Here is a 25,197-nt window from a genome sequence, read left to right on the forward strand (position 1 = left end):
AAAAAAAAAAAAAAAAAAAAAAAAAAATTACAATGAAAGTTTCATATGCCGAGAAGGAGAGAAATCTCTTAGGCTTCTGCAGAGTGCAGAGTAAAGATTGGGAATCTTAATATTCCCCACCCACCTTTTTTTTGGAAAACTTTCAAATTTTCAGAGATGTTTATGAAATCAGTTCTTGAAAGATCTTTGCTTTGCTTTACCAGTTGTTGGGATTTTGCTATATTAATGTACTTACTTGCATTTGTTAAATCTCTTGCTGTTTGTATGTAGGTGTATTATCTGTACATTTGTATGTTTTAGTTTATGTATCTGTTGAACTATTTGGAATTAAGTTGTAGACATCATAGTACTCCTGAATATTGCAATATGTATCTCCTAGGAACAAAAGACTTGTTTTGCATGACCACACTTTCTTGTTACATCCTTACCATTTAACCAAATATCCAAAAATTCCTTGTTTCTTAATAACGGTTATTATAGACTTCTGGAATTTTTTAATCCAGGAACCAATCGAGGATCATGTATTGCATTTTGTCATTATGCTACCTTAGTTTCCTCTAATCTATTCTAACACTCACCACCCCCCCATGCTTTTAACATTTTGCCTTGTAGAAAGTTTTAGATTGTCTTGCAGATGTATTTGTCTGATTATTTCCTCATTATTTGATCCAGGTCAGACATTTTGGCAAGAATATTATATTGATGAAGTGATTCAGTGAGAAGTTCATAATGTCATGAGGCACATAATGATGAGTGATTCCATTATTATTATTGTTATTGTTATTATTATTTGGTACCGGGGATCAGACTTGGGTCCTTGCACTTGTGAGACAGGTGGTGGCGCCTCTGAGCTAAATCCCTGGCCCGATTCCATTATTTTTGATGTTAAGTGTGATTACTTGTTAGAGACAAGATAGTTTCAGAATGGCTGTGTGATTATTTCTATTAACAGCGAACTTACTAGAGTAAAATATGTAATGGAAGGTGAAGATACTACTTTTTGTTTCTCCCTACATCCTGTTGAATGCATGCTATGAGGACATGGGCGTTGTCCTGAATTTCATGCTCTGTTTGATACAAGTCTTTATTGTGTTGGCCACTTCCACTGAACTAGAGATCCTGGTGCTTCTGTAGTTCAGAGTGGAGGGATTCATTATTTTTAGCTGATGATAGAAACAGTGGAGAATGAGCACAGATGCTTGTCTCATGGCCTGTCTCCTATTAGGTATGTCTAAAGGTTGCAAATTAAGACATTTCTGAGCTGCTTTTATAAGTCTTACAGAGCTTTATTACTAACCCCTCCATTCTCAAACCCTATTTGGTTTGGCCTTTTCTCAGGTGTAGCTATCACAACACCAGATTTACTTCTCTGGCTGTGATTCGTATCTATTTCTATTTCAGGCGGTGCTGATGCAGTCACGGGAACAGGTTTCAGAAGAGCTGGTGCGGTTACAAAAAGACAATGACAGCCTCCAGGGAAAACATAGCTTGCATGTATCATTACAACAAGCAGAAGACTTCATCCTCCCAGATACTATAGAGGTAATGGCATTTTCCACATGATCGAATATGTTGTAGGTTATTTTTTAAAACTATTGAGATACAGTTTATAACACTAAACTGTGCAACTTTTTTTTTTTGTGTGTGTGTGCTGGGGTCTTTGCGCTTGCGGTGGAACCACTGAGCTAAATCCCTGGCTTGCAACCTTTTTTTAAAACAAGAATATTCGCAAGGGCTGTGGATTTAGCTCAGTGACACCACACCTACCCAGCAAGCGGAAAATCCTGAGTTCAATTCCAGATTGCAGGGGGTGTGATGCACAGATAAATGCAACCGCCACCACAATAAATTTTGGGACATCTTCATAACCTCAGAGAGAAACCCCTTACCCTTTAATTCTCACTCCTGTTCCCCCTTGCTCCCAATGGTAACCAATTACTAATCTACTTTCTATCTCTATCGTTCCTGTTCTGGACTTTTATGTGAGTGAAATCATATACTTTGGTCTTTTGTGACTGGATTCTTTCATTTAGCATGTTTTTGGGATATGTTTATGTTTTAGCAAGTATTAGCACTTCATCCCTCCTTATAGAAGGAAAATAGTCCATTATATGGATATTTTATTTATTCATCTGTTAGTGGATATTTATTTTTTCCTTGTTAGGGCTGTAATGAGTATATACCTAGTAGTGGAATTCCTGGGTCATGTGAGAACTGTTTACATTGTTATGGAATTGTTAAATTGTTTCTAAAACAGTAGCATGGTACTTTTTTGTCTTCCCACCAGCAGTTTGTGAGGGCTTGAATTTCTCCACATTCTTGCCAGTACTTGTTGGTATTTCATTTTTTATTATAGCCATACTAGTGGGTTAGAAGTGGTGTCTTTTTGTGGTTTTTGATTTGCATTTTCCTAAATGACCAGTGGTATTGAGCATTTTTAATGTGCTAATTGGCTGTTTGTTTATCTTTCCTGGAGAAATATTTATTCAAATCTCTTGCTCATTTTTAAATTGGGTTTTTTTTCAGTACTGGAGATCAAACTCAGGACCTTATGCTTTCCAGGCATGTACAGTGCCACTGAGCTACATACTCAGCCCTAGTTACCTTTTTTTTTTGGTACCAGGGATCAAACTAGGGTCCCTGCGCTTGCAAAGCAGGTGCTGGAACCACTGAGCTAAATCCCCAGCCCCCTAGTTATCTTTTTATTATTGAGCTAAAATGATTGTATTTATATTTGCTAAGTAGAAATTCTGTATCAGATATATGATTTGCAAATATTTTTTCCCATTCTATGGATTGTGTTTTTCATTTCATTTCCTTGATGGTATCCTTTGAAGAACAAAGTTTTAAGTTTTGTGAAGTCCACTTAACTTACTTTTTCTTCTGTTGCTTGTGCTTTTGGTGTCATAAATAGGATCCTTTACCAAGTTCAAGTTCAGTGTGTTAGGCAGGATCAAATGAAAAGTATGTCAGAAATTAAGTATTTGTTAGGAACACCCAGGTTGGCTCCTTGTGGTACTGTATTTGTTTTTGTGCCCACCATTTAAGAATTATATCAAGAATTACATCACACCTGTCATCTTTCTGTCCATAAAGATGATACTTTTTATATTTTGTGGTTGAGTGAATCTAAAACCAATTTCCTTGAGAAATTCATAACTTTTCCTTTATCCAAACCTTATACGTATGTATTTCTGAATCTTTCAGCATAGGAAAATATTGTGGAAAGGTATGATGTCACATGCCTGTAATTTCAGCACTTGGGAGGCAGAGGCAGAAAGATAGTGAATTCAAGACCAGCCTGTTTAAGCCAGGTGTGGTGGCGTACGCCTGTAATTCCAGTACTCAGGAGGCTGAGGCAGGAGGATCGCTGTGAATTTGAGACCAGGCTGGGCTACATAGTGAGTTCCAGGTCAACCTCAACTAGTGAGACCCTGTCTCAACACCCCCCCCAAATTAATGAATAAGTAAATAAATGCAATTATTTTCTTAAAAGTTCATATTTGCTTCTAAGTTAGACTTTTTTCAGTTAAGCTGTTATTTATAGTGAATCTTGTGTAATAAGTCATTTAACCCCTTGACCGTGCCAACGGAAACAGAACACAGCACACCATCTTTTCTCGTGGATGCTAGGAGTGTGGCACCATGTGTGTGGCCCAGTGGAGAGGGCAGCATGGCCACAGGTGCAGACCATGCAGAAGGGGACTGCACTGGCAGCATGTGTTACTGGTTCCAGAATATTTAAAAGATGCTTCAAAGAAAATGAAAAATGGCCTTACGTTCATAAAATCGGTAAACCCATGCTCAGGGGATGGAGCCATTTACTTGTTCAATATGTGTCTGAAGCAGCTGTTCAAAATCAAAGTTTTCAAGGAAAAACACCATTCCTGGTTTATAAATGAATCAGTTCAGTCAGGAGGTCACTTTGCTACACCTGTGGACCCTCTGTTTCTGCTCCTCCATTAACTCATAAAAGCTGGTGAAAGGAAAAATTTCAGCCCCTAGATCAAGTTGTGATGGATGATGTGTTTCCAAATTGCATCTTGTTGCTGAAACTTCCTGAACTTGAGAAGTTACTTCATCACATAACAGAAGAAAAAGAAATAGACAACAAGGAATATTACAAGTACAGTGTAGAGAAGACATTAAAGTGGCTGGAAAAAAAAAGGTTAATCAAACAGTGGCAGTATTAAAAGCCAGTCATGTCAATGTTGGTGTCATGTGCAGGTACAGTCAGCTGCATTTTTCTCCAGTGACCAGGAAGAGGATTTTATTCATTATGCCCATGGTCTGATATGTGATTACATCCCTAAAGAATTAAGTGACAACTTATCTAAATACTTAAAGCTTCCAAGAAACTTCAGCTCCAATGCCAAACCCTCCATCAAAGAGACTAAAGATGTCACATGAGCCTGTAGAAGTAAAAGAAGACTACACTAAGTTTAACACTAAAGATCTGAAGACTAAAAAGAACAATAGTAAAATGACTGCAGCTGAAATGGCTAAAGTTGACAAGAGTGGAATAAAACGTATTCGTGCCTTTTTTTGGTGTAAAAAATAAAAGAAAATTGAAAAGATTTGAAAATAAAGTTAATAAAGCAAAAGAAAAAAAAAACCACTAAAACAAACAAACAAAAAAGCAGTTTGCTTTTTACATGCTCCATTTCACCCTTCCTCTGTACGACTGTACTTCCCGATCCTTAATCACTATCTTATTGTCGGAGGGTTCAGCTTCCTTTGGATTCGATTTTTGTGTTTCTGAACAAAATATGGGAAACTAGTTGTGTGATTTCATGGCTGGGACCTTTGGAGTCTAACAGTGAAAAGTGAATAGACTATATAGCATCACAGTATCCTCAATAAACTGACCCTTGACAACAATAATAACCAAAAAAGTCATTTAACCTTTTTTTTTTTTGAAACCTTTGTATTTAACACATACATGAACTTTAGATACTTCTTTTTTTTTTTTCAGATTTCATTGAGTTTATTGGTATATTTTTTTAATGAAACATTTCTGAGGGAAAATAAGTAGTTCACAGTACATATTTTTTGCTTGGAATTGTCTTGTTTCGGAAGCATAGTTGAATGTTAATATGACTTGACATGTACCTTTGAAATCCCATGTAGGTTAAACTTTAAAGACTTAATTGTTAAAAAAAACCTCTATAATTTTTTACTTTGTAATTTTTTCAGTCTTAATTTTGAATTATTTAAAACAACATGAAATTTTGGTTATAGAAAATCTTTACTTTCTTTTCTTTATTACTTTACACCTCCACAAATCCAATAACCATCTTTTTTTTCTTGAAACCAGGTGCTCCGGGAGTTGGTATTAAAATACCGTGAGAACATCATTCATGTGAGGACAGCAGCAGACCACATGGAAGAAAAGCTGAAGGCTGAAATACTTTTCCTAAAAGAACAGATTCAAGCAGAACAGTGTTTAAAAGAAAACCTTGAAGAAACTCTACAGCTAGAAATAGAAAACTGCAAGGAGGAAATAGGTAAAGATAAGTGATGTAGTTTAGAATTGGAGTCACTAAATAAAACTGATTGTGAGAAGTAACGGTACATGGTTATGGGATGTGGAGGACAAAACATGTAAGAAATAAGTAAAGACTCAGCTTATTTTTCCAGATGTTCTAACATATCCAGTAATCATGATAAAAAAACAAAACACAAGCAACCTCATTGTCCTCTTGTGGAGCTCTTAGGGTTCTCTTTAGCAGTTACTAACAGAAAGGAAACTCAGTAATTCAGATCATACTGCCAAGGTCTTTGCAGAACTTTGCTCTGTTGAGAGGAAAATCTTTTCCCCTGACAGAGTTGACAGAGTTTGATGTACAGTGAGTTATGAAATAGTGTCTGTTTGTGTGGATGCTCCCTTTACCTGAGCTTGCTTATGATGCTGGTTAGTTGGAGTTAATTTTGAGAAAGGGCTTTTCCCTCTCATATTCAGTGAGAGAGTGTGTGTGTGTGTGTATTTAAATCCTTTGGGGTATTTAAGAAAACATTGCTAATGTGAAGTAAAAAATAATCACTAATACTTCTCCTTTTCTCCTAGCTTCCATTTCTAGTCTGAAAGCTGAATTAGAAAGAATAAAAGTAGAAAAAGGACAGGTAAGTCACAAGTTTAAAATTAATCAGTGATTAATGGTTACTCATTGACTCCTGCTGTGCTAGAGCCAAAGAATGAAAGACAGTTGAGGCGCAATCCTTACTTTAAGAAACTTCTGTGTAGGTGGAATACAGTGAGGTGATAGAGAATGTTTATTAGAGCCTGCTATGTATCAGGCCATATGATTGGAGGTTAGGGGAAGACAAAAGACGCAACTGTTGACTGGCGTTTCCATTGTAGTGGGAAATAGGTAAAGCATGGTAATGACATAATATGCTAAAAGCTAGAGTAGAAATATATACAAAAACTTTTACTGACAGGGCATGATGTTTTCTAGGTGGATAAGTGTCCTTTTCAAGACTACATCTATAGACAACTTTAGCTCACTGGCTTTATCATTCCTTGACTTAAAACCTTCACTTTCACTCTGCCTTTCTCCCCAAATTCCTGGCTGCACTTTCCCCCATTTGATATTTTACTCCAGCCTCATTCATATTCCTTGACCAGTCTACATCCTTCTAGCTCTTACTCCTGCAGACCCACCTTAGAATCTCCTTCAGACCTTAAGTTCTCTGAACCACTTCTTTTCTCCTGGTTTTAGCCACTTTGTGTGGCGTTGAGCTGTTTCTTTCTGAGCTGCATCTGACATAGCTTTCTGCTTCAGCTTGTGTCACCCACATGTTTAAGTCTCCTGACTCTTCTTCTGCTGCCTCCCTTGACTACTGCTCAACCTTGGGTTAGGTCTGGTGTCCACAACTGCTGATGTCACCAGAATTGGTGGCACATTGAATGCTTGTGTTGTCAAGTAGGCTTCCCCATCAATCTTTCATTTGTACTGAAATGTGTCTCTTCTCTCTTCCATGGTGACTGATTTAGTCACTGTCACCTCATCCTCCTCACTTTCGCAGGCTCCTCAGTTACATGTTCTCCTACTTTTATTTCTGGCCTTCTCTCTGTTCTGCTTCTTGAGAAAAAACAATGATCTGTTTCTCATCCCTTCCATCTTTTCTCTTTCTAGGTTGTGGGTTTTGAACTTCTACCTCTTCATTGATCTTTCCCATTATGCACACACAAACATGGTTGGGTGTCTCCTATTAAGAGGGAAAATATTTCTCTTTGGATTGCATTTCTATGACACGCCACCAGTTTTATTCCCTATAATGCTAAGAGTTATGTTTTTGCACTTCTAGGGATTGAACCCAGGGCCTTCCAGGCATTCCTTACCCACTGAGATCTGCCTATGCCTTGACTCTGTTACAGAGATTCCACTGAAGAGGTGACCACTGCTTAGGGATGGGGTATGGCTCAGTGGTGTAGTGCTTGCCTGGTGTGTGCAGGCCCAGGATTCCATCCAAGCACCACAAAAAAGAAAAAGTGACCAGTGCTCAGATAAGCAGACATGTCCCAGCCTTCTACTCCATTGCCATTTGACTTCAGACTTCATGTCTTATCCAGCCTACTGTAACTGCCTAACCTATTCTCTGTCTCCAAAATTTAGTCTCTTTCAGTTCATCTCCATATTGGAACCAAAGTGATCTTTAAAAATTGTAAACTTGTCTGGTTGAAAACCTGCCATTGATATCCTTTATCAGCAGGAGCAAGTCAGTATTTCTTAGCCAGCCAGGTCTTTTCTGCCTCACACTTTTTTCTAGCCTCAGCCTCTTGGGACCCCAGCTCTGCTGCCATCAAGAACTCAGTATCATTCCTGAGTGCATTCTTATGCATGCCATCCACTTGCTCTTTTTTGTCTCTGCCTTCCTGTCCTCACTATCCTCTTCCCTATAAAAATTTTCATCTTTCAAGAGTTAAATATCATCTCTCCTAGGAAACATTTCCCAACCTTTCTGACAGAATTAAATGCTACTTCCTTCCTGTTCCTATACTCTAATTATTTACATATCTTTCTCTCCTGACTTCTCCATCTCCAGTGGTTAATTATTGAAAGAATAGATCTGGAAAAACAGAATCCACAAATGTTAAAGGGTAAGGGAAGCTTTCCAATGATAGCCAAATGCAGGGCCTCAGAGGACTTGGGAGGAGGACCTTAAAGTCAGCATAATTCTCTGAACTGAAGGACTCTCTAAGCAGCATGCTTTAGCCCACAAGGGGTTTCCCATAAGTTTGTTTTTTAATTTTACAGTTGGAGTCCACATTAAGAGACAAGTCTCAGCAGCTTGAGAGTCTTCAGGAAATAAAGATCAATTTGGAAGAACAGTTAAAGAAAGAGACTGCTGCTAAGGTGATATTTTTGTTGGTTAATTTTAAAAAAGGGAGACCAGGATCATAGGATCACATCTTACATGTTTAAAAAACAAACCAACATTTCTGTTTCGAAGTGTTACTGTTTGTAAATTTGGCAAGAGTAACAGCTTGCAAAAAGAAAAGGATTTCATTAAGAATTGGGTTAAATCTTCTCTCTGCCAGCTCTGCAGGGCTGGGTCACATGCCTTTACTGACTTTAGGTTGTAGGCTGTGAGGGTCACTGAACCAAACTTTGCATATGTCCAGTTAGAAACACTGCTTTGAAAATGTCATTCCAATGGACTGACACATGAAATCATAAGATTGCCCAGAACTGGATTTATTGCACAAATTTTGATAGCCTAGTTGGAATAAAAGTGCATGTAACTATTATGGGGAGAAGTTGTCTAGAAGTGGTCTTGGTGAGCTGTGTGGTCACAGTGGAAACTGTTGGTATTGTTACAGGTAATTAAAGCGCCTAGAGGTCCTGAGTCATTGTGACCTTTAGCTCTTTGGTATTAATCCTCACTCAAAACGCATTTTTGGGTGTTTTTTCAGGTTGCTGTTGAACAACTGATGTTTGAAGAGAAGAACAAAGCTCAGAGATTACAGACAGAATTAGATGTCAGTGAACAAGTCCAGAGAGATTTTGTAAAGCTTTCTCAGACGCTACAGGTGAGGCATTTGGGAAACCACCGTTGCACTCTGAGGGCAACCTTGCCTTTCCTCATTTGAGCACTAAAGTAGCTGGAGGTGTAAGTTACTGTGGCTGCTATTACATCTACCCAGAGAGTATCTGCCTGTCGTTCAGGCTAGAACCTTGGCATGCCCTCCACATTTGGCTCCCTTTTTCTTTACACTTTGCCAGTTTTGCCTCCTTAACAGTACAACTTATATTCACTGTTACAATGTTAAATACTTGTGGTTCCCTGTGCACAGCATGGTATTCCTTCTGGTAAGCATCCTTGTCCCCTTCACTCTTGTCCTTCCAAGGCCCAGCTTAGGTTTGTTCCCTGCGTGGAGCCCCTTTCTAGGTCCCCAAGCTGGCCTGAAGTGCCTCTTCTCTCTACCCCACTCCCTTGGTACTCTGTGAATGCCCACAGTGAAATTGAGTAGATTGTGCTAAAATTTTCTTCGGCCCGTTTTTTCCCCAAATGAACTGTGATTTCTCCAGGGACAGAAGTAAGGTTTCATTTGTCTCCATGATCCTAGCACCTACACCTCACAATGTCAGTCTGTTAAGTGGTAGGTTTGGGGAACTGTTTTTTAATTTGATCCTCATTGCTGAGTCTTTTCTCTGAAGTGACTACTCTGCTGAGTTATCTGCTGCATCTCAGCTAACCCAATCAAAGTAGAGGACATCTAGGCAGGGACCACCTGCACTTATCTCACCATTGTTTCTCCAGGTGCAGTTAGAGCGAATTCGGCAAGCAGATTCCTTGGAGAGAATCCGGGCAATTCTGAATGATACCAAACTGACAGACATTAACCAGCTACCCGAGACATGACACTCTTGATAGCTGGATTCTAGCCTGCACTTTGGGTTTTAACTCATCTTTAGAGCAACATTAATTATTTAACTCTTAACTGAAGAAGCAGAAGTCACAACAAAAGGAAGACTGGAGAAATGTTTTATTTCTAGTGAGAGAAGACTGTGCAGCACAGCAACAGCCAGCCAATAGCTAGAGTGATTTGCAGCCAACAGATCTTTCAAAGATGAACACTAATGAGACTCCAGACTTAATTCCAACAGGTGTGGTATCAGATTTGATGGTGGAAAAAAGTGCTGTCTCCTTTGCCTTCTTTCTCCAACATAGATTTTTGGAACACATTTCCCTACCCTGAAGCAACTTCCCAGTAGTGTTTGGAATTAATTTCCTGTTTATAGATATTGGGAGAGAGGTGTTTCTGTTGTCTAGAGCTCATCAGTAACAGTGTCCAGCTAGCAGATGTGTAGTATGCTGTATGACTATTTTATATTAAAATATGAAGTGTGAGAGCAGGCCATTGGCTAAGACTGTATTTGCCTCGCTCAGTGCATTTTCCTTTTCACCACTGAATCTTCAAATACTGGAGGACCTTAAATGCTACTGAAGTTTTGCTGAGAACCAGGAGATTGTGGCAATCAAAATCAACTCAAGAACAGAATTAGGACTTGAAAACTTGGCTGAGGCTATATATTATTGGAAGTGGAATTTAAAGGAAAAGCACAAGAAACTGTTGGAAAGCACTTTTCTTTCTGCAAACCTGGATGATCTTCATGGGCTAATAGGTACCAGGATAAAGTGGAACTGGCACCGGCACCACCTACACTTTTGAAGTTTTAGTTACTGAATCAGTGAAAAAAAATTAATAAAACAAGCTATGTCTGACAATACCTAGTGCACACTTATATCGTTTTCAATTTGAATGAATCAGTGGGCTTGTGTGCAGTGTTTGAAGTGTCAAGTATAGAAGTAGTGGTAACAAGGTTTGACAGATACTTTTTCTTTTACAATTTAGACCTGGAGTATTAAGTAACAATGCTTATAAGGAAGTTGGGGAAAGGCCATTTATTATATTGATCAGTTTGGAAATCTGCTTTGTCTTTTTCCAAGGTGTGAGATTCCTTTCCAGTGTGGAGAAAGCCTCAGTGGAACAGGTCATCTTTGTCATAACTTTGAGGTATCATAGGAAGCACAGAGAATGGAGTTGTGTTTGCAGTTTATGTGCTGCAGTATTGTCCCAAGAGTAGCCAGGGGAAGACTGTGCTGTTTAATCCATTACATGGATGATCCAAAAGTAAAAAATTTTGTTTTCAAGAAATTTTCGCAATTGGTGTTGCATAATAGCAAGGTACCTAAAGGAACCTTATTGGAATTAGTGAACTAAGTAGATGTTTTAGTTCACCTGACACCACTATTAGCTAAATTTAAGTGAACAGCCTTTGTTATAATTTGTCATTATGAAGTTGCCCTAAAAATATTCACTTTTTTCCACAGGAGAAATAAGGACTGCATTACCTCATCCCATAGTTTAAAATCCCTTTGTATAAAGTGCTACTAGGTTTAAAGGAAACATATCCTTATTGAGTTACAGGGAATTTTATTAATTAAAAAATGTAATTGTTCAAATTAAAGAAAGACTAGTCCCCTAAGGGAGGCCTTAAGCTAGTTTGTTTCAGATTTTCAAAATCAGCACTATAAATCATGAGTAGTTTATAATTTTTCAGTCTTGTGACTCCCACTGACCTGTTCTGCCAAAACTGAATACCTTACAGATACTTTTCTCCAGATGGGAAGAGGCAGTAAATACATCATGATTAGGGAACTGTTTATGGACTGTACTATGGCAGATGCCAACTGCTAGAATCTATTCAACTGAGAAAAGTATCTTAGAAAAACCCAATTGAGACTCTAGATTTTATTTAACAGTCTGTTTCTGGTATGCAATTACTGTGATATGATCCAGGTAGGAAAGTTATGCAAACTGGGTTTTTTGCATAAATGGGATCTGATTTAGCAGTGGGTTTTATCCCTTCTAGATAATAGTTGGGTTTCACAAATATTCCTGTGCTTCAGTCTGTATATACTTGTTCTCTTAAATGTCTAATCTCATTTACTTAGCTATAATGTACCTTACCTGTGGCTTTTAATTGGCAGTCATTCAGTTGTTTCTAGGCAGATACAGTATTACCTTTCAGAACCTGAAGCTGAGGACAAAACCGTATACTGCATACCAAGCGGTTGCTTTCTCCCTTTAAGGTGCTAAAACTTGCACCTCATGCCCACTCAGTAGACAAAAGAGCATGGCCACAACTTAGCTGTGAAAGGTAATAGTGCCTGTGAGGACATGAGCCAGCAGTGGCCTTTGCATTTGTTGTTCTTGAGCTCCAATCTGAACAGATCATAGGTAAAACTGTTAACTATACTGAAGGCATATCTTTAAGGAAGTTATCAAATTAAAAAAGCTGCTGCTGAGTAGACTGTGTGGCCTTTTCCTTTGAATCCTAGGGTTCTGACCCCCTTTGCAGTCACATTTCTGACACCATTCTCTAAAACATAGCTCTTACTGCTCAAATATGGAGAAAACGCATGGAGATATGGGATTATGTAGCTAAACCCTTGTGTCTTATGATTTTTTAAAAAATCCTGGGCCCTTGTGGAATACATATAATTTTCATTATAAAACACGTTCCAATTTTTAAATAAAAGCATTTATTTAGTAATTATAAAAGATAGTAAAAATGAACAACACACCAAAGTTTTTCCAAAATGCCTCTTTATAAATTAGACAGTGCTACCTGTTTATTTTACAGTATGGGCTTAAACCTTTAGTTATTTCAACTTCAGGTGCGAATCTGTTCCTGACAGTATTGTAGTATCAGAAGTTTACATGATTTCGTATATCATTGATTTGCTTCACCATTTCCCTTATGTGTTCACCCCTGTAAAATAAAAGTCACTCACTTTTAGAAATGAATAGGCCATTAATAGGAAGTCTTATGAATTTAAACTGGTAACACTGAAATATCTAAGAACAGCTTTACTAAAATTACAGTGGTACCTTGGTTCACAGACTTGAATTAAGTTCACGAACAGGAACCATTGTAACAGCTTAAGGTTTCTGATGGATGGCAATAGGAGTTCAGGTAACAGCTCAGCTATTACACTTTCTGTGTGTGGCAGGAACTGAACTAAGAGCCTCAAATATGCTAGGTAAGTGTTTTACCACTGTGCTGAATTTCTAGTTCCAAGAAACGTTTTTGAACGTACTCATTGGGAAATACTTTTGACCAGAAAACCAAACTACATTACAGGAAAGCCATCATTTTCCATCCTCATTTCTTAAGTCCCTATCTGTCCTGCAAATGCTGAGACTGAGGTTCATCTGGGCAGAAAGAGGCTGATTTGGGCAAAAGAACAACTTATCTTGTAATAGTAGCATGATTGGAGCCATGTACTTACTCCTCCTTCAGGACAGACTGGATGCACTTTCTCTGGTAAGCACTGAAAGTAATGGTGGGTTTTTGAGGACTCAGAACCTTTTCCATCTTTTGCTGCTGATACTCTTTTTTCATAATAACCTTAAGTATTAGAGAACATTATTTTAGCGATAGTTTGCCATATATTTTGACAGTATTTTTAGTCTTTAAAATTATCTTCCAAGATTATTTTCTACAGAATAAGTGTTTCATTTTTAAGGAGGACAGATTTGCTGAGCATGGTGGCTCATGCCTGTAATCTCAGCACTTAGGAGGCTGAAGAAGGAGAGGATCGCTGCAGGTTTGAGGCCAGCCTGGGCTACATGATGAGCTCAAGGCCAGCTTCAACTACAGAGAGAGACTCTGTCTCAAAAAGAACAAAACACAAGGATTTTTATATTTATTCTTACCTGTTTGATGGCATTGCCCAAATGTCGAAGTTGATCAGGGATCAGCTGTAATTCTTTCTTCATGTCTCTCTCACTATCAGAGAGAACTGGGAGCTGAGAGTGGAAACTGTGAAGTACTTTTTTCATCCTTTGGAAAAGGTAAGCAAACATCTCAGCTTAAGATCTTTAATTAGGAGAAACTCTAAAGATTTTAATTCATAACTTTGGTGTCTGGGAAGGAGGGCAGCATAGGCTGGGTCAGAGATCAATATACTATCTTCCCTGACACACATTTCAGAGGAGAGGTGAGGGCTATTCAGTTCTGTAGATAGATCACAGCTGGGCTAAGGTCCATTTTCTTTCTTTTTTGGTACTAGGTATCAAACTCAGGACCTTATGCTTGCAAAGCAGGCAGCAGAACCACTGAGCTAAATCCCTGGCCCTAAAGTCCATTTTCTTAAAAACCCTTTTAGTGCCCAAATACTTAATAACATTGTTAATACCTTAGGGAGCGCCCAAGGTTATTCAGCCCACTGACCTGTTCATGATATCTTCCTGTTTTTCCTTGGCTTCCTCATATTTGTCAGCTAAGCGCTCAGCCATTTCCCGTAGACTTTTCCTGATGGCATAAGAAAGTAGAGACTCTTGGGGTCCACCTTGATGTTAAAGCCAAATGATGTGGTGCAACATCTTATGGTTGAAATGCATTTCCACTCTAACTGTTTTGCCCCAATTTTGATACTTACCTCTCTTCTCGACAATAATTAAGATCATCTAGTTGTTTCTTTTTTTGGTCACATAATAATTTGACCCTTTGAGAAGAAAAAAGTTTATTTAGAAGCCAGGTATAGGCTATTATGCTGCACAAGCCAGCAGCCAGGGCCTAACAGTTTATGAACAGAGGACATCATACCTCCTCTGAATCTCTTCCTTTGCCAGGTCCTGCTTAAGAATGTACTGTTCTCTGAACACCTGGGTGGCTCTGCTGATGAGCTGGAGGCATTCTTCAGGAGGAGGGGCCAAATCCTTTTCTGATGACCTAAGAAACAAAGGGAAATCATTTTCCTTAGCAAAACAAAACAGATTTGAATCATAGTTGCTTTGCCCCTTTGTTGTTAGTACTTTATCATTCTCAGGTGCCAGTTTTCTCTCTCTACTCACTGGCTTATTCAATATCCCCTCTGTCTCTTCCAACTCTACCTCAGTAAAAACTGTATGAAACAGCTGTCGACATAGATGATGAACAGTAATTTGAAAAGAGAAGATAACCCATTCTTAAAACCTGTCCCATACTTCAGAAATGATGGATTGGCAGCACTACGTTGCAAAATGCTCCTGATATGCTTTTCAAAGGAATCAGGGGTTTCAGCCAGAATACGGAGAGGAGAATCTGCAACTTCATCATCATCTTGGGTGCACAGCAAAGGAGGAGATGCTGGATGGACTGTACTTCTGTCAAATAAACAGATAAAGTGTATCAAGGAGTTATTGTATTATAGGGAAGCAGAAACCACATCCAGAACTCTGAAGGAGACCTAAGAAACTAAAAGGTACTCTTACCTTTTACTTTTGTAAAAGTATCAGAATGCATTTTCTGCTGCAAAAAGGTCACATTACCTTATTATCCTTGGCCTATTAGTGATGCCATCTGCCAAAGCATTTTAGACTGTACCACTCCAAATTCTTTTTCAAATGATCATAACAGTGCAAAAATGTAAGTCTATGGCCGAGGGATTTAGCTCAGCGGCACCATGCCTGCCTTGCAAGCATGAGGTCCTGAGTTCAATCCCCAGTACCTACCCACCCCCAAAAAGAAAATATAAGTCCATCATGGATCCTTTTAGCAAAGAGTTTTATATTTATAAATAAAACTAAACTCTGGCAGTATGGTAAAGCGACTTATTTTGAAGGCAACAAAGTAGGAAGAGTGTTGGAACAGTAACAGACAACTTGTATTTAAGGGAATTGGCAAAAATCTATTATTTGAAGATACCCAGATGATGAGACTTTCCCTTTAGAATTTATATTGTTTGTACCCAATTTGTGTGACTAGATTTTAATTAACTAAAGCTAATATAGATTTTGTTTTTTTAGTATGGCATTGTGAATACTATGCTAAGGCAACTGGCAAATACCCGTGATTTTTATTAGAGTGGTGACACTGTACTTTTGTTTAGCCTTGCTAGTTTTTAATTGTCTTCCAGAATAAGCAACACAAAATTTATATTTGAATTCTTTGTTTCTTTTTCACATATTGTAACAGATTAATTTTTTTTTGGGTTTTCTTGTGACAGGGTCTTACCATGTAGTTGAGACTGACCTGGAACTCACTATGTAGCCCAGGCTGGTCTCGAACTCACAGTGATCCTCCTGCCTCAGCCTCCCCCGTGCTAGGATTACAGGCATGCGCCACACCAGGCTGGTCGAACTCACAGTGATCCTCCTGCCTCAGCCTCCCGAGTGCTAGGATTACAGGCATGCGCCACTACGCCTGGCTGTAATGGATTAATCTTTAAAGAGCAGAGGACCTTTTAAGGACAGTCAAGTAATGCTATATTTTGTGTAAGTCAGTGTATAGAAATACAGGCTCTGAACTCATTTGGGTCTAGTATTTGATATTCATATGACTTCTGGTCTTTGTACTCATACCTACATTCATAAAACTCAGAATGATCTTTCAGGGCTGCTTAAAAGGAAAATACTAAGGGGAATGAGTACTGAGTTTAGCTTTATAGTGACTTCTTTCAGGAATTTATAATCCTCTCTGAGGTCCCTGTGATGCTGTCGCAAGGAATAGTGTGAATATGGAGTTTGGAATCACACCTACAGTTGCATTTTACCTGTGAACTGTACTTTCAGTGCTTGGCAAACTCTCAAGCCTCATTTTCTTTCCTCTAGGATGGGGTAACAGTGCTCTTTTTAAGGGCTGTCCTGGTAATTCCAGGAGCAATGCAAGAAAATGGCTCACTTTTCAGCCTGGTCAGAGCTTGATAATCATTAAATCTACTTCATAGAAAGATTTAAGTACCTCCCCCGACACACATACATGATGCTTTAAAGAAAATCACTTGATTCTCAGGTATGTGACAGAGATTTCAGATAGTATGTCTAAAATAAAACTTAGAAATAGCAGGGAAAAGAAATACTCATCCTTCTAGCCCTCATGTCAGAAACTAAAGCATAAACTCTATAGGGGTAGTTTCAAACAAGTAAGTTAGGGCACTGTCCCAGTTTATATTTTGCTATATTAAAGAGAAATATGAGGAAAAATACAAAATAGGACATACAGTAAAGGCCTTATAAGGCATTCGTAGGTACTGGTAATGCAGATCATCGTGGGCCCCAGAATATCAGGAACTATCCAGAATCCTTGAATTGGAGCTGGCTGCCTGGAGAAAGACAGGTGAGTTACAAAGCAGCGAATGCAATCATACCAAAAGCAAAGACATGACTGAGGTCTGTGACCTGTTCATGCCTGGGCTGGCAGTCGCTTGGGACATGGTATCTGTAAGTGCAGTAATTTCAAAAGTGGTGAAAACCTGGAATACCTCTCTGATCATCTGCCTGAACCAAGCTGCCATGTGGCTGTCTAGAAGCCATTTACCAAATTACTCAAGAAACCACAGCCTCATAGGTCACTCTGTCATCTGAGCAATTCATATTACACTGAAGTTCCCATTTGTGACCTCCCTAGCTCAGATGTAAACTCAGTTATAGTATCTTTGTGTGCTGAGTTTGGTGCCTGAAAGATTCAGTGTTAGAATCCTGAATAAACAGAACTTTATTTCAGACTGCACATTCAATTAAGCCAAACAACTGTTAAAGGACTTCATTTCATGTGTATAACATGCATTTCCCTCTCATTTTCTTCCTACTTCACTAAAGAAACTGCAACCTGGGTATGACAGTACATATCTATAATCTCAGGATTCTAGGAGGCTGAGGCAGGAAGACTTAAAGTTCAAGCCCAGCCTAGACAACTTAAGACCATATCAATCTAAAAAATAAGCGGGCTGGGGATTAAATGCTGCAGCCAAGTATGGTGGTGCATGCTTATAATCCCAGCCCTTGGGAGGCTAAGGTACAACTGCCATGTGTTTGAGATGAGCCTGGACTACACAGTGAGTTCAAGGCCTGCCTGAACTACTAGCAAAACTCTGTCTCAAAAACAAACAAACAAAAAACCAGTGCATACGAACTGCATTCAGTTCCCATTATCTACAATAAAAAATCTGGACCCTGAGGCCCTAGGTGGGAATTTAAGTAATCTCACCCTGTGACTACAGTACATTTCTGTCTCTGAACGTTGATGCCACCTCCTCTTATATCTTGTGAAGAACGTGTTATCAACTAATTTCAAAACCTCCCTATTTCCTCTCAGCTTATAAAAGTAATGTCCCTTCCATTAAAAAAAAAAACAACCTTCCACATTACAGCTCCCTGTGTAACTAATATCTAGTTCCAGCTTAACCTATTTTTCTTTCTCACCTTTAGAACAGCCAGTCAACATTATCTCCCATTCACTTTTTTTTTTTTACAGCGTGTAGGGGGGTGAGGCTGAGGGATATCAGAAAGGCTCTAGAATTTTATATTATCAGAGTGAAAGCCACATACACTACATAACTAGTATATAGGTCAAGAATTACCACACTGCGATGGCATCATATGACCTCCTATGTGACCCTCCTCAATCACAGCCTCTCTTTCCTCAGAGATAATCACTGCTCTGGCTTCCATGTTGTTGTACCCTTGTTTTGCTTTATAGTTTTCTTGTCTATGCTTTCATTACTGACCAAGACTAACTTTTTAGAAACTGACATATATTTCCCCGTTCACTTTTCAACCTGATATGGTTTGCTATTTTTTTCCCTCTCAAATATTTTCCCTGTTGTCCTTTGTATCCTAAATCTAGCTCTGTTGCTCATCACTGCCTTGCTGTGCTTTCATGATGCTATTGCCCATTGCCACCTCTTGTAAACACCTCTTCCTTGGCATTTTTCTTCCTAGTTCTAGTCAGTCTGGCAGCTGTTTTCTCAAGTTTTCTTCCTGGGCTGGGTTCCTCTGCTCCATTCACTGCTCATGCATAAAACAGGTGTTGTGTACTTCTCTCTTCTCAAGTTCCCTCTACTCATTCTAGGCCCCTTTGTAGGTAACCTTTGCCAGAATCATGGTTCCAGTGCTGACAATTCTCACATTCCTGGTGTCCTATATGAATCACTCTAAACTCCAGACCTACAAACTAAACTATTAGGCTTTTCCACTCAGATGTCCTATGGCAACTGTGCTTTCCCTTTCATATCCATTTTCCTGAATACTACTACATCTACTCATCTCAAGAAACCTGGGAGCCACTTTAGGGAAATTTTCATTTCATTTATCATATATTTACTGAGTAGCAACTATGTTACAGAGTAGACAAGAGACCAACAGTGTACACTAAGAAAGATAAGCTCTGCCCTTAATGTATGTTACTGTGGTGCCAGACATTAAACACAAGTATAAATTTTAATATGTAGCATGGCACATACCTGTAATCCCAGGGAGGCTGAGGCAGGAGGATTGCCATGAATTTGAGGCCAGCCTGGGCTACACAGTAAGTACAAGGCCATCCTGAATTAGACAGCAAGACCTTGTCTCAAAAAAATAAAATTATGTACTACCAAGAACAAGAACAGGGAATCAAAGGAGTCTTCTCTAAAGAAGTAACATTACAATCAAAAATGAGTAAGAGCCAAGAGAAGTCAGCAAAGTCGGATTGGGACTGGGACAGAGGATAGTGTGTGGATAGTATGTGAAGCAAGAGAGTCTCTAGTGAACATAACGATGAACAGGATACTCTTAAGGATGGAATAGCATATATTACTGAAATGAACAATTGTTCTATGTGTAAAGGGAAGAGACAAGCCTTACCTGCATGGCAGTGGCTTTGTACAAAGGATGTGCTCCACAAAGCATTTCTGTTCTGCAGCAAGTTCTTGTAAACTGTCTTTATCTTCTTCATCTACAAAGGAACACATTATAGAAATTAAATGTTTAGACAAGTCTCCAAATTAAAATGCTAATGCCATTATGTAACTGTAATTAAATTCTTTTCTGCTTCTCAAGGATTATGCCCTTCTGACAGAAATATCCTTATTCCAGGGATCTAGATTTCTGCACTAGGGATGATATTCCTTGGTCATGTTTCTAAAATGCAGAAATGTTTCACTGAGAAAAATCACTCCCTTCCACTATTTCTAACCCACACTGTTTTTTTTTTCTAATAGCCCTTTGAAACAACCCACAATACCATTTAAAGCGCCTAGGGTGTACAATTCAGTGGATTAAGTATACTAGAAGAATTGTACAGCCAATGCTACAATTTAGAATACTTTCATTTCCTGAAAAGAAACCAGTGGTTTCTAAACCAGTGGCGCACCTATGGCACCCGTGCTACAGCAGGCTGTATATATCACTGAAAGATCTAAATGTTTCACCATCACTGCCACCATTAGTGGTCACTCCCCAGTTGCTAACATTCCCAGACCCATGTAATCACTAATCTACTTTCTGTATCTGTAGGTTAATCTATTCTGAACATTTCATGTATATGGAATCACACAACATGCAGTTATGTAATTTGGCTACTCTTAACATGTCTTCAGGGTTCATCCATGTTGGAACAGGTATGAAAACTTAACTCCTTAGAGTTGAATATTTCACTGCATGAATGGATGTACCACCTTTTATTCACTAGACAATGGAGGCTTAGCTGGTTTGCTTGTGGGTTATTATGAACAATGTTGTTATGAACATTTGTGTATAAGTATGTGGATATAAGTTTTCATTTCTCTTGGGTATATACCTGGGGTGAACTGCTCAATATATGGTAACTGTTTAATGATTTCAGGTACTTCTAGACTATTTTTCAAAGTGTTGTACCATTTTACATTCCTATAAATAGTATATGCAGGTTCCCATTTTTCCACATGCTCATCAACACTTGTTATTGTCCATCTTTTCATTTTAGCCATCCCAGTCAGTATAACATCTAAATGTGGTTTTGTGGTATCTCATTTCTAAAATGATTAATGATGTCCAAAATATTTTTTATGTGCCACGTGTATACTATCAAAGTACCAAGGTCTGTGCAAATCCTGTCGATTTTTAAATCGAGCTATTTATCTTTTTATATTAAATTCTAAGAATCTTTGTATGTTCCAAATATAATTCCATTATCAAATACATGATTTGCAAATAATTCCTTTCCTTTTGTGGTTTGTTCTCATGTTTGTGACTGTATTCTTGAATGATGTATTTAATTTTGATGATCTGTAAAGGTATGCTTTTTTCTCTTGCCTGCTGTACTTCTGATGTCTTAAACCACTGCCTAATCCAGAGTCACAAAGATTTACATGGATTTTCTTCTAAGAATTTTATTGTTTATGTTCTTTCATTTGGTCTTTGATTTGGAGTTCATTTTGGGGAATGGTATGAAATAGGGGTCCAAATTCATTCTTTTGCATTATGGGTATCCATTTGTGCCAGCACCATTTGTTGAAAAGACTGTTCTTCCCTCACTGAATTATTTCAGCACCCTTTATGAAATCAAATGACTGTTCATAGTAGTATTTAATCCTAGACTCTCAGCTCTATTCCACTGACTTATTTTTTTTTTGGTACCGGGGATCGAACTTGTGCCCTTTCATTTGGGAGGCAGATGGTGGAACCACTGAGCCAAATCCCCAGCAACCTACAATATATGTATATTATGCCAATATCACACTATCTTGATTACTACAGCTTTCTGCTAAGTTCAGAAACTGCAAAGTGTAGATCCTCCAACTCTGTTCTTCAAGAATGTTTCAGCGATCCTTGGTCACCTGCATATCCATTTAAATTCTAGGATCATTTTGTCAATTTCTGCAGAATCCATCCACAACGTTTTAGGGATTGCACTGACTCTTTATGTCAGTTTGGGGAGTACTGCCTTTTAATACTATTAAGGCTAAATGTTTAATAATATTAAGGCTTCTGATCCACAAATATGGGATGTTTTTCATTTATTTTTGTTTTGACATTTGTAGAATTTTGCATTTCTATTAAATTCATTCCTATTTTATTCATTTTAGTGCTAGTGTATATGGAAATGTTTCCTTAGTTTCTGTTCTGTTCATTGGTAGCACACAAAAATCTTTGGGCATCAAAGGGGTAGAATACAGTAGACAGAATAATGGATTTTCGAAACATGTCCACATCACAATCCTCAGAAATGATGAAAATGTTAGCCTACCTGGCAAAGGAAAATCAAAGGTGGGAACTAAATTAAATTTGCTCAGAAGATGACTTTAAAATAGGGATACTATCCTGAAGTGTCCCAATGTCATCACAAAGTTTGTTTAAAAGTGGAAAAGGACAAGGCAGGCATGATATCCATACCTGTAATCCTACCTACTGAAGATGCTGAGGCAAGGGAATTGTGAATTTGAGCCTAGTATAGAGCCCCACCTCAAAAAGAAAAAAAAAAAATTGAGGTTAAGAGGGAGCTGGGTATGTGGTGCATGCCTGTAATCCCAGCTCTTCTTGGGAGGCTAAGGCAGGAGGACTGCCAGAAGTTTGAGGCCAGCCTAGGCTAAATGGTAAGAAAGACCCTGTCTCAAAAAAAAGGTTAGAGGGATACAACTTAAACTTTAGAAGAACTTCATCCATCCCACTGTTGCTAGCTCTTAAGTGGAAGAAAGAAATTACAAACCAAAGAATGTGGTAGAAACTGGAAATGGGTAGAGCAGATTTTCCTCTAGAGTTTCCATGAAAAGGAAAACTGCTCTGCCAATTTGAGCCCAGTGAGACTGATGTAGGACTTCTACAGAACAGTAAGATAAAAAATTAATGATGTTTTAAGCCACTAAATTTGTAGTAGGTAGCAGTAGAAAGCTAATGCAGAAAGCATCTATGGGTTTTTCACAGATGTCCTCTATTAGTGTGAAAGATTTATTTATTTATTTTTAATTATATTTTTTGGTACTGGGAATTGAACTCGGGGACTTGAGCTTGCCAGGCAGGTGCTGTGTTGCTGAGCTACATCCCTGGCCCCTGTTTTTTATTTTTAAAAGACAGGGTCTTATGTACGGTAGTTCAGGCTAGCCTCCAACATGTTTGCATCAGTCTTCCAGTCTCAGCCTATCAAATGCTGGGTTTACAGGTATGCACTACCAGCTCTTATCAATCTCTTTGTTACAGGTCCAGTCAAAAATATTTTTTTTCTTGAATAAGTTTTGGTTGCTTATGTTGAAATCTGTTCATTTAATCTAAGTAGCATTACAATTTAAGTTTGGTAGTAATATCACCTCTTTTGTTCCAGATTGTTGTAATTTGACTTTTCTGTTCTAGTTTTTGGTCTGCCTAGCTAAAGATTTGTCAACTTCACTGATCTTTACAGAGAACTTTTGGTTTCACTAATTTTCTTATTTTTCTTTTCTAAACTTTTGATAGAGCTTTGAAACCTTTTGAATATAGGATGTTAGTAAGCTTACCTGATCCAAGAAATTTGTGAAGTTTATGAATCCAAGTTAGCCCAACACTATGCACACCAGCTTCATGAGTACAGTGATACCTTGAAGGACACTTGGGATCTGCAAGTACAATCATTAGTAACATAAAAGGTCACCATTAGAATATGAAAAGAATTTATCCCAGTAGTCTCAAACATATTTGTTGATGAATGTGAGAGAAGGCTTACAAGGACTTTTAATTATAAAGCACTGAGCCTGTGATATTTTAAAATATATTTTAATTTAATAAAGTATAACATAAGTGTTATTTCCCCCCAAATAAAAAACTATCAAAACATAAACTATTGCTGTCAAGTAACTCATCTATGTCTTTTGCATTTATTTAAAGTTCTTCAAAATAAAACACATTAGGCATGGTCACTCTGCACAAAACCTGGCTTGCAAAATCTCCTTACAGGAAACTGGTGAAATAAGTGCACTCCTACATCCCGGGGATTGAAAGGACTTTAACACAGCCCTCAGGGAGCAGTCCTCGCCTTGCGTAGTACGTCAGGTGTGAAAGAGGAAGTAAGGTTTTACCTGTCTTCATAATGCGGACCTATAGACAGTTCTAGTCTATCTTCAGTTTTAGATTCTCTTTTGGTTGATAAGTCATTTATATTTATCCTAAAGAATGTAAGCACTTGTTAAATAATTTTAATTAATTGGCTTTGAAACAAAAATTTCTATACTTCTTTTGAAGCCTCGTGTCAGTAATTCTCAGACTAAAATATGAGCTCCTGAACACCTATTATTATTTATAAATATTTACCTCTGTGGCTAAAAAGTTTAAAAATATTAAAAACAAACAGAAATAATGTATGATTTAAAATATATGATGTTTAAATTTTAAAAATGTATCATAGTAAAAGACACATTGCCATTAATCCTCAGAATACACCCCTCACTTTGAACACCTTTAGCCTATTGTTCTTGCCACTTTCTGGGCCATTTCTCGACCTCCTTTTCTGTGTTTTTATGAGGTATAATAAAAAAATGGCAGTGAATGCTGCTGCCAAGTAAAATCCAACAGAAAGGCAGGCTTGTGAAAATATGGAGTGTCCTCGTCTACCTTACCACCAGATCTGACACCATTCAACATGTGGCTCTTCTCTAAAATAATCATGAAAGGTAGATGTTTCAATCAAGTCAAGACATTAAAATAACAGTGATAGCACAACTAAAGACACTTATGAGAGAGGGCTTCCAGAATGGCTTCAGAAAGTGGCAAAAGTGATGGGATAAGTTATGTCTGAAGCAAAGGAGATTATTTTAAGGGGGATTAATGGCACTATGTCTTTTACGGTAAGAAATCCCTCCAATCTAAACATTAACCATATTTTTGATCCCACCTTGTATATCATAAAATGATGACAATATCCATAAGCACCTAAATTTTTCGTTTAACAGCCTCACTTTGCGTGTGTGTGTGTGTGTATGTGTGTGTGCTACTGAGGATCAAACCGAGGGGTACACTGTAGCACTAAGCTATATCCCAGCACTTTTTATTTTCTATTCTGAGATAGGGTGTTGATTAGCTGCCCAGGCTGACCTCAGACTTGGGGTCCTCCCACCTCAGCTAGAATTACAGGTGTGTACTACCATGCCTGGCTAGATGAATATTTTTCTTTGGTGCTACTGGGGCTTGAACCTAATAAGGCTTTGGGCATGCTAGGCAAGTGTTCTCTCTTAATGTTGATTTTAAAGTTAATGTAGTAAATTGGTATATTATTTTTACCTGTTTTATATACTGGTTTCTGCATAATACTTGAAAATGGCATAAATAGCAAATAGCATAATGCTATAAAAAGCTTTTTAAAAATGTCTGGTCAAAGAGAATCATTCCTCTGCTTAAACAAAATATAGAAAACAGTCCTTTCCCTTGCCCAGATTAAAGAGTTAAGGCTCAAATGATCTCACTAGATCTACTATTATTTAAGATAGCCTTTCAAA

At 38.1% G+C, this 25,197-nt stretch overlaps 2 protein-coding genes and 1 pseudogene across 3 annotated transcripts in view; 2 read left to right on the plus strand and 1 right to left on the minus strand.

Annotated features, from left to right (window-relative positions):
- Positions 1-10,769, plus strand: part of Rabep1 (rabaptin, RAB GTPase binding effector protein 1) — a 94,695-nt gene extending 83,926 nt beyond the window's left edge. Inside the window, exons 12-17 of the mRNA XM_010605823.2 lie at positions 1,402-1,542; positions 5,318-5,507; positions 6,068-6,123; positions 8,262-8,360; positions 8,921-9,037; positions 9,769-10,769. Coding sequence (XP_010604125.1) covers positions 1,402-1,542; positions 5,318-5,507; positions 6,068-6,123; positions 8,262-8,360; positions 8,921-9,037; positions 9,769-9,870 — 705 coding nt within the window. The 3' untranslated portion in view covers positions 9,871-10,769. The remainder of the gene's footprint in view (positions 1-1,401; positions 1,543-5,317; positions 5,508-6,067; positions 6,124-8,261; positions 8,361-8,920; positions 9,038-9,768) is intronic.
- On the plus strand, positions 3,511-4,577 carry LOC104849397 (annotated as a pseudogene).
- A 1,836-nt stretch (positions 10,770-12,605) lies between the features above and the next one.
- The window catches only part of Nup88 (nucleoporin 88), a 28,698-nt gene continuing 16,106 nt past the window's right edge, over positions 12,606-25,197 (minus strand). For both annotated transcript variants that reach the window (XM_010605829.2, XM_010605828.2), the window contains exons 8-17: positions 23,227-23,325; positions 19,625-19,715; positions 17,002-17,103; positions 15,008-15,166; positions 14,628-14,753; positions 14,461-14,526; positions 14,253-14,333; positions 13,736-13,862; positions 13,309-13,427; positions 12,606-12,788 (exon numbers count right to left, since the gene is read on the minus strand). In XM_010605829.2, coding sequence (XP_010604131.1) covers positions 12,725-12,788; positions 13,309-13,427; positions 13,736-13,862; positions 14,253-14,333; positions 14,461-14,526; positions 14,628-14,753; positions 15,008-15,166; positions 17,002-17,103; positions 19,625-19,715; positions 23,227-23,325 — 1,034 coding nt within the window. In that variant the 3' untranslated portion in view covers positions 12,606-12,724. The remainder of the gene's footprint in view (positions 12,789-13,308; positions 13,428-13,735; positions 13,863-14,252; positions 14,334-14,460; positions 14,527-14,627; positions 14,754-15,007; positions 15,167-17,001; positions 17,104-19,624; positions 19,716-23,226; positions 23,326-25,197) is intronic.

Source organism: Fukomys damarensis, unplaced genomic scaffold (assembly GCF_012274545.1).
Source record: "Fukomys damarensis isolate Sample0158 unplaced genomic scaffold, DMR_v1.0_HiC HiC_scaffold_13, whole genome shotgun sequence".
Taxonomy (NCBI): Eukaryota; Metazoa; Chordata; class Mammalia; order Rodentia; family Bathyergidae; genus Fukomys; species Fukomys damarensis.